Below are 10,031 nucleotides of genomic sequence, written 5' to 3' on the forward strand. Positions count from 1 at the left end.
GCTGGCCCAAGTGGCTGGGGAGAGGGAAGTCTGGGTCTCCCTGCTTAGGCTGCTGCCCCCGCGACCCGACCCCGGATAAGCGGAAGATAATGGATAGATGGATGGATGGATGGATGGATGGAAAAAGTACAAACAAGGCACCAACACACGCCAAGGCCAAAGAATAACAACAGAACTCTGAAAAACAGAGCGATGCTATACTGTACTGTGCTTTTTGTGGCACAGGCTGCATGTTGGATCACTACATGTAACAACAAAACAAAGCATATGCTGAGTTTAATAACATCATTTTACCGGTAAACTAGAATAATATTTTCACTGAGTACAAAACATGTTTACCATATTCAGTCTTGTAAAGCCACCCTGTGAATTTCAGCTCAACTAACCAAACAAATTTTTGGTTAAACCCGCTCGTTATGTTTAACTGCTGCTGCTCCTACAACCTGCTTACTCCAGCGGTAGCTGAAGGCAGCTCGGCCTCAGGGCTCATTAGAGTCCCACAGGGCTCGGCGAACAACGCGCGAACCTGAGCGTGCGGTGGAGGCGTTAATACTTGGCACTTACGTCGGAGCAGTATTCTTTCTCCAAAAAGACGGGGGCAATACGCTACGCAACCAGTGGAAATACAGTCAAAAAGAGAGCAGATGGTTGTCACATCAAATATGGCTGCACATATTCAGGAGGAAGAACTGTGTTTCTGGCTGTGATACAGAGAGGATTGTTAGGGTTTTTATTTCAGCCTTTGTGCTCATCAATCAATCAATCAATCAAATTTTATTTGTATAGCACATTTCAGCAGCAAGGCATTTCAAGATGCTTTACATAATTAAAAAACAAAATAAAAACAGCATGTGACAATGAATAAACAGTAAGAAAGAGAAAAACATCGAAGACATCAAAAACCCGCACNAACTCTAAACAGGTGGGTTTTAAGTTGAGATTTAAAGGCACCCAGTTTTTCAGCTGTTTTACAGTTTTCTGGAAGTTTGTTTCAAATTTGTGGTGCATAGAAACTGAAAGCTGCTTCTCCTCGTTTGGTTCTGGTTCTGGTTCTCATGTGTAAAACTGCCTACGTGAGAGACGAAGGTCACACGCAGGCGCCACACCATCTGGCTCTCCCAAACAGCTATGTGTTTTTGTTATGCTTATGTTTAAACTATGGTCTGAACTGGGTTTGCCCAGCTCAGATCAACCCCTTTGTTCTTCTTCCTTTAATAATAGAGAAAGCCCAAGTAAGGAGGCAGAACTTCATGGACAGCACGCCATTAGGAGCTGTTGAGAATTTCTCCTCTTTGCGAAGGCCTTCACAAAAAGACAACGAGCCTCTCCGGTGTGATTCTTTCTTAGCAGGTTAAATAAATGAAAACCCTGTCAAGGATGTTTAAACTTAAAGCATTCAGTTTGACTTTCATTGATTTATTTGTTTTAGTTGTGATTCACCCATCATAGAACTAATATTTCCATAAACACTCCTTTTTATCGACTGCAGCAGTAATCTCCTTCCGTGAGTTTTAAATCGTTTGATTACCTTTGTGATCTCTCCTAGAGGGATCATATAAATGCTGATCCATTTGGACGCAAAAGGTGCATGATGCGACACGCACGGGGCATTTATAATAAACAAGTGGAGCTTAGCCTGGTGGCAGGGTCACCAAAGCCTGGCGGCCTGATGGAGCTTTAGGCCTGATCCCCAGTCAGTTTCACTCCAATCATCACCTGCACTCATGTGACCAGAGTGGCCCATCAGTGAGTCAGATAAACAAGGACCCTAACGAGCCTCCATTGTTAGGAGAGTGAGAACAATTTGCAAGCAATACAGCTTACATCACATCTCAGCTTTAAAAGCTCAACTCCACACTCACTATTTCTGAACTGAGAAAGCTTGTCGGATGAGTCCAGTTGTCTCATTGTTTTTTCCAGTTGTTTTTGTTTTTTAACCTTTTTTGAACTGCTGCTGTGTATTACTGCGTTCACACAGAACAGTGACCTCCATGTATTTAATGAAAGAAGAGAATCTGTGTTTAGGTTTCTGTTGGGTGATTGCAGTTGTTCCTGGTTTATAATCTGATCCTGTATAGCATGACTGAACACAAAGATTTGAGAGAGAAAAGAGAATATTTGAAAGAGCAGAAGTTTTGAGTGCAAGCTTTAAAAGTTTTGAAAGCAAGAGATGAAATCAAGCTTGTAAATCGAATATGTGCGCTCTCGACTTATGTCAAGATTCTCCCTCCATAGTCTCACCTCTGCCCATTTGTTACAAAAGGAAAGGGAAATTAAACATAGTTTTACCACTTGGTGGCGGTAACGAGCCGAGTTGTTGTTTCCTAACCGCTAAAGAAGTAGTGCCGTTATTTCACGCTGACTTTGAACTGTATGATGGAGGAAATGTTGCTCTTGCTCTCAGACGGCTTTGGGTTAGCCTTGGGGACAGAGGACGCAAAGAAGACAAAGAAAAACTGTGACTTGAGTAAAGAGAGACTCTGCTAACTCTGCTAATGGTTGGTTTGGCATAAGCTTGTGTGTGAATGGCTCAAAATGAATATGCAGGCAGGGAATAATGGATTTGGATGAATGGACGACAGTAAAGGGGAGAGGTCAAGGACGTGGACGTGGAAGAGGCATGATAGAAAAAAGAAGACTGTTTGTCAGCTAGAAAAGTAAACGAGAATTAGATGGAAGTAGTTCTGAAGAGGAAAGAGTTGTTAGACGTAAGGTAGAAACGGGGGAACAGAAAAGTGCTGTAATTGTGTTGGACAACATAGAGTAACATATGGGGGATGTGAGGTTTGGAAGAGAGCAAAAGAAATGACAAGAAACTTAAGTTATGCTGAGGCAGTTAAATGCGTTCAAGGGCAAAGGACTAAAGATACAGGTGGAAAGGAAAAACAAAATCAACGGCAAAAGGATAGAGACTCAGAAGAAAACAATACATTGGATGTAGGAAAAATGATATTATTCATAGCGGATGTTATTAATTGCACAGATCAAATTAAACACAAAACAGAAAAGATTAAAATGATTGTAAGAGGAGCTGAAAAGTTTCTGGGATTTAAAGAGGGATCTTGGGAGGACATTAATAAAAGATTGGAATCAGATGGGAAGGCAGGAACCTCTGCTGATAAAAAAAATATGATAATATTACAGTGGAATGCAAAAAGTTTAATTTCAAATGGACAGGAATTTAAAAAATACTTAGACAAACCTGTAGAAAAAACAGAAATTATATGGAAATTATACAGGAAACATGGTTAAAACCTAATTTAGATTTTGTTATAAAAGGATATGATAGTATAAGAAGGGACAGAGAACAGGGAAGTGGAGGAAGGTGTGGGATTTTTATTAAGCAGGGAATACAGTATCAGGTTTTAGGGAAGGTAAATAATTGGAATATATTATAATTGAAATATGGGGGGTAGAAAGAAAATGTAAGAAAATTTTTATAATCCATGTAAACCATTGACATTTGAAATGATGGAGGAGTTGGTGGGATATCTAGAAGGGAGAGTTATATGGTGTGGGGAGTTTAATACTTTAATGCAAATAGCACTCTATGGGGTAAAAGTAATGATAAAAATGGGCAAGTTATTGAAGAGGTGATAGAATTGAAAAACTTTGTATGTATTAATGATGGGAGGGTAACAAGGATTAATGTGAGAACGGGAGTTGAGTCAGTTATAGATTTAACATTTGTATCAAACTCAATGGCTGGAAGTTGTGTGTGGGACATTAATAAAAATATAACAATTGGTAGTGATTATCCCATTAAAATAACAATTGGGATAAAACTAAATAGTAATAATATAAAAGTAAATAAGAATTCAAATATTTGATTAAATAAAATTACATGACAATGGATTTAAATGTTGCAAATAGTTGTGTTTGTAAAATGATTTTAGAGATTGCAGAACAATCAGTTAAAAAAGAAGGGAGACAAAGTGATAAGAAGATTGTTCCATGGTGGAAAAATGATTGTAGTAAAGCAATAAAATCAAGAAATAAAGCCTTTAAAAAAAACTTAAGAGTAATCCGATATCTCAGAATCTCATTGAATACAAACGGAAACAAGCAATAGGTAGGAAAATAATTAAGGGAGCAAAAAGAAAATATTAGATGAACTTTTGTGATACAATGGGGAGATAAACAAAAATATATAAAATTTGGAAAGTAATTAAAAGAATGAATGGAAATAAAAAGGTATTTGGATCTTCAGCTTTAAAGACGGGTGATACAACAATAGTTAAAGATGAAGAAAAAGCTGAAATTTTAGCTGAAAAATTTAGTAAAATTCAGAGCACAAGTAACATCTGTAAGGAGGCAAGGAAAGGTAGGAATGCTTCAAAAGTAAAATATAAAGATTTGCAAAATAATATTGAGACCAATAATTTAATTAATGAACCTTTTACAAAAACTGAATTAAATTGTGCTTTTAGGAAAGCCAAGAAAACAGCACCTGGAAAAGATCAAATTTGGTATATAATGATAGAACATCTCAGTGAAAAAGCTAAAGATATTATTTTAGAGTTGTATAATAAGGTCTGGGAGGAGGGGAAACTTCCGCTAAGCTGGAAGGAATCAGTTATTGTCCCAATAGCGAAAGCAGGTAAAGATAGTACGAAATCAGAAAATTATAGACCTATTGCATTAACTTCAAATATGTGTAAAATAATGGAAAAAAATTATTAATGAACAATTAACGTATTATTTAAATAAGAAAGGATATTTATCAAAATATCAAAGTGGGTTTCGAAAAGGAAGGAGTACAAGTGATCCAACAATATATCTAGAATATGAAATTAGAAAAGCACAAGTAAATAAAGATATTGTTATAGCTGTATTTTTCAATATAGAAAAACCATATAACATGTTGTGGTTAGATGGACTATTAATTAAATTGCATAAATTGGGTATTAATGGCAATATGTTTAATTGGATTAAGGGCTTTTTATAAAATAGAAATTTACAAGTAATAGTTGGTCAACATTTGTCTAGAAAATATAAAGTTGAGAATGGAACACCACAGAGAAGCATTCTAAGTCCTATACTGTTTTCTATAAGGATAAATGATGTTTTTATAGAAATTGAAAAAAGAATGGGCTGTTTGCTTTTTGCAGATGATGGAGCTATATGGAAGAGAGGACTTAATGTAGAGTATACTGGGAAAAAAATTCAAGATGCTATTGATAAAATAGAGGAATGGGCATTTAAACGGGGGTTTAAGTTCTCTGTGGAAAAATCTACGGTAATAATGTTTACACAGAAAAAGCAAAGAAAGGATTTAAAAATTAAATTATATAATCAAGAATTAGAAAGAGTAAAATTTATAAATTTATTTATTTAATACATAATGAGCTGTGAGTGAATATTCAACATGCAAGGTGGCGGTCTATAGCAGCTTGTGAAAAGAAAGGCAATGCTGTAGAAAAACCCAGCACAATAAGAGAGAGCGGTAAAAAACCGTGTGACCTCCCCACACCTGCCACTGCCCATTCACCATGACACTTATATAGATTTCCCACACCGCCCCATGTGGTAAAGCAAAAAAATAGGTCAGAGTATCAATTCACATATAACCCAAACTATGCCCAAACATCACAAAACAAAAATGGCTCCTATAGCATCTGTAGGACAAGTTAACTTTATAGTAAATATTAGTAAATCAGAAGCAAAAAGTATAATCAAACAAAAATTGAGGGAGAAAAAGAATGGGATGAAGAAAATAAAGGAAGGTGATATTATAGAATTCAAAAGAGAGTAGGAGAAATGAGAATAGGAGGAGGAAATAGGAGAGAGGAAAAACTATTAAATAGAGTAAGATTTGGACATACTGGTCTTATTAGCTCACTAGTTAAAATAAATGAACACAATACACAATTTTGTCAACATTGTGGGATAAGGGAGACAATAGAGCATGTTATTTTAGAGTGTAGAAAGTATAAGTAAGAAAAGAGATTAATGTTAGGGGAATTTAGGAAAAATAAAGAAATATTTAATTTAGTACATATATTGAAAAGAAACTCAGACTGCAACAGTATTCAGATTTTAAAGAGATTTTTCAGGAAAACAATTTAGACAAATTAGGAGAGTATAATATTAGATATTTTGAGCCACACTCCATACCAGTAGGTGGCGGTAATGCAACCTTACTGTTTTTTGCCAACCGCCATAAAAACTCTACGAAGAAGAAGAAAAAGAACAACACACCGAGCCTGTGATGAAACCGAGTCTGAAAGCGCGACTATCACAAAAAAATACAATGTGTAGCTTTTGGGTTGGGAGGTAAAGGAGTTTCCAGCAGCAGGGAAACCAACACGAAGTAGCCAACCAGCCTGTTCTTCACCATGAATTTGAGAGGACTCTTTCAGGACTTCAATCCCAGGTAACGACAGCTACCAATCAGCTATCTGTTAGTATCGGCTTTCCTTCGTTGGACAACATAAAAAGCGTGTGTTTCATACTGGAGGCAATTCAAACACCTAATTTGGTTTCTGATTAAACTCTACAGGTGTGTAAAACCGTCTGAATAAAGTCGCTAAATCTAAACGGCGGAGTCCAGCCAAAGGCCCGGCTAACACGCTAATATAAATAACATTAAATGTACAGTTAGGTGTATGTTTTGTGTACTGTAACCAAATTACACAGTTGCCACGAATTAAGTTTGTTTTACATGCTGTTAGCATCACTTTTTAACTGGAGTTTAATAGTAAATGAAATCGGGCCTCTAACAGCAGTATTAGAAAGCTACACCTAATATCAAAGTCTATGGGCCAGATCACATTTTGGTCCATCTCAAAGTGGCAAAGCTTAATCATAATTTTAAAAAAGTTACATGTTATTAGATGATATTTTGTTATGATAGCCCTTCCAAAGTGGTAGCTTAGTCACAGTTATCATCTGATGAAGTTAACAACCCCTTCAGATACTGGTGTATATTTGGTTTAAGCTCATGGTACAGACATTTGTCAAAGGTCTATAAAAGTGTTTGGTATCATAAAGGGGACAATCTTGGCTTTCATTTAAGCCAGGATTTGGGTCTCTCTGACCAACAAAAAGGTAACTAGAGCTCTTCAAACTACAAATTTTCGTCTAAACTATATACTTTCTTTTAGCCCTGTGGCATCCAAGGATATCAGGGACACGAGAGTCAACCATTTTAATATTTACAGGAATCTAAGGATTCAGGAAAATAATAATATACCCATGCTGTCTGTTTGTGAGAGGTGATTGTAAGCCGTACTTCGAGGTCACCGGTTTAGGCCAGAATTAGCTCTACCCTGGTCAATACATTCTAGCTCGGTTTTCAAAAAAGGTCTATATACCTACATGATATTTTCAACATGATAATTCTTCTTAAATAGTAGATTACAGCTGTACATAGCATTTCAACATGACAACCCTTCCCAAGTAGCAAGTAGCTTAGTTGTAGTTATCAGCTCTCAATGACCACATCAATGATTCAAAAGAATGAAACAATGTTATTTTAATTGAGCAAACTCATAACTTTAACTCATAAAAAACATCCTATAAACTGTTGTTATGGTAATCCATTGTCAAGTCTTCAAATTCTGTTTATTCCTACTTATCATCATTATTATTATTATTATCATATTAGTTGGTCAGTTTCATGTCAACTTCTACATCCTCCTCCTTTCTCTGATTGGTGCAGGTTTGTAGCTTGCACATTTCTGTTTACTTCAGTGTGTTTGCAAGGCAGGAACAGTCAGGAATCTTGCAGATCTGTACACATTTGCAGGCCATGAGTTCCAGGACAGCCAGTGGTGCTCACAACCAGACTAATATCAGCATACCTGTTAGAATAAATAGAAGGTATTTTTCATCAGTTTTAATGAGAAATATAAATGCTTAATAAATACCAGTACATATTTATCTTTATTTATTATTAAACTAAGATGTCAAACTTTTTTTTTTTTTTTCAAGGATAGGTCTGTGGCGTCTTATTTCAACTTCTCTCAGTTGTCTCCCATGCATCTGAATCTTTAGGTGCCACAAGGCTTGAGTCATCATCTGAACAGCGTAAACAATCCATCCTGGGATGTTTTGGCTGTGGTCCACTTATACTTTGCTCTGCCATATTTTTCTATTCTGTGATGTATATCATCTGACAATGAAATACAAAAATCTAGTCAATGCTGTGTCAAGGTCTGCAACCATAAACCAACACTAAACTTTGCTTTAGGTGGCTAGACAAAATATGAATGTTTAGAGCATGTTGTTAAACTCAAGTTACACGAGGGGGCCAAAATTCAAAACTTAGTCCTAACCAAGGGCAAATTTCCATCAATATTTATTAGAAAAATACATAAATTAACTTTGATTTTAAACGTAATATGTCAAATTATTCATGTAGAAATATCAAAAACCTTTTCCCAATAACAAATTATATAGAATTTAGAACAAACGTTTTAATAAACAATGAAAAATAGCTCAAACTTAAAAAGAGACATTAGTATTCATTTCTAATGTCTAACTGCCCATCATCGGCTTTTTAATTATTTTTCTTAGTGAGACATTTTATCACACTCTATTAAAACAGCTAAAAAATAAAATTAAGAAAAACAAATTGAGCATACATCTGCCAACATTTAACTTTAAAACAAGAAGAAAATACAGTGAAAGATGAAATACATTAAAGCAGACTCGCTGTTACTCAGATTCACATTACAGGGTTTTCCCCAGAAAAGAGGCTAAGTCCGGTGGTAGGTGGCCGTTTGCCGGCCGACCGTGATTTAGTAAAAAAAAATTATTCAAGTTGACAGAAAGTTGAAAATATAGCTATTTATTATTTGATATTGTAAGATATTTGTGCCAAATATTTACACAACTAGTTTTACAAAAAGGCACTTTTGAAATACTTCTTTAAACAAAAATACAATTAAAATAAATACTAATTGATTGCACCTAATTTGAATCCTAATTTAAGTAACATTTACAAATAAATTAAATTACGATAAATGAAAAAGTGCAAACGGCATCAACACACGTCTCACTTCCAGGCCAATGAATAACAACAGAGAACTGAAAAACAGAGAGATGCTGTACTGTGCATATCTAATGCTGAATTTAATCGCATCATTTTACTGTTAAACAAGGATAATATTTTCACTAAGCACAAAACACACATATTCGGTCTTGTAAAACCACCCGCTGAATTTCGGCTCAACTAACCATTTTTGGTTGAACCCGCTCGTTCCATGTTTATTGCTGTGGCTCCAGCGACCTGCTAACTCCAGGTAGCTGAAGGTGGCTCGGCCTCAGGGCTCATTAGAGTCCCGCAGGGCTCCGCGAACAGTGCGGTAGATGCGTTTATACTTGGTGCTTACGTCGGGGCAGTACACTACGTAACCAGTGGAAATATGGTAAAAAGGAGAGCAGATGGTTGTCACATCAAATATGGCTGCACGTATTCAGGAGGAAGAGCTGTTGTTTCTGGCTGTGATACAGAACTTAAACTTAAAGCATTAATTTTGACTTTCATTGATTTATTTGCTGGATTTATTTCTTTCCAATACTTTTTATATTGTACTCTTTTATTATGATGCATAACCATAGCAACAGGGTGGTTTACAACAGGGAGCAGCTGATTAACATTGCAGAAGCAGAAATAATACGACAACTGAAGCCAGAAATCCCAGAGGAATTGAAAAGGAGGCATCCTGGATCCAGAGCAGGAGCAAAGAGGAGAGCGAGAAGGAGGAAGTTCAAACCATCTCTGCCATCCATCATCATGGGCAACGTGAGATAGTTAGCTAACAAATTGGATGAACTTCAAGCCCTGATAAGAACTCAGCAAGAGTATCGGAAATGTAGTATTATGTGTTTTACTGAGACATGGCTGCAGGATCATATCCCTGACTCCGTCTCTCTGCCGGGCTTCCTGACTATACGGGCAGATCAAGATTTAATAAGTAGCAGGAAAAGGAAAGGAGGTGGATTGGCAGTGCTTGTCAACAACAGATGGTGTCACCCAGGACATGTTACTGTGAAGTGTCGTCTCTGCAGTCCTGACATTGAAC

General features: G+C 36.4%; 1 protein-coding gene across 1 annotated transcript in view; it reads left to right on the top strand.

Moving 5' to 3' along the window:
- The first annotated feature begins 6,169 nt into the window (after positions 1 to 6,169).
- tmem185 (transmembrane protein 185) overlaps positions 6,170 to 10,031 on the top strand; it is a 15,970-nt gene continuing 12,108 nt past the window's right edge. The window contains exon 1 of the mRNA XM_037976688.1: positions 6,170 to 6,376. Coding sequence (XP_037832616.1) covers positions 6,339 to 6,376 — 38 coding nt within the window. The 5' untranslated portion in view covers positions 6,170 to 6,338. The remainder of the gene's footprint in view (positions 6,377 to 10,031) is intronic.

Source organism: Kryptolebias marmoratus, linkage group LG7 (assembly GCF_001649575.2).
Source record: "Kryptolebias marmoratus isolate JLee-2015 linkage group LG7, ASM164957v2, whole genome shotgun sequence".
NCBI lineage: Eukaryota > Metazoa > Chordata > Actinopteri > Cyprinodontiformes > Rivulidae > Kryptolebias > Kryptolebias marmoratus.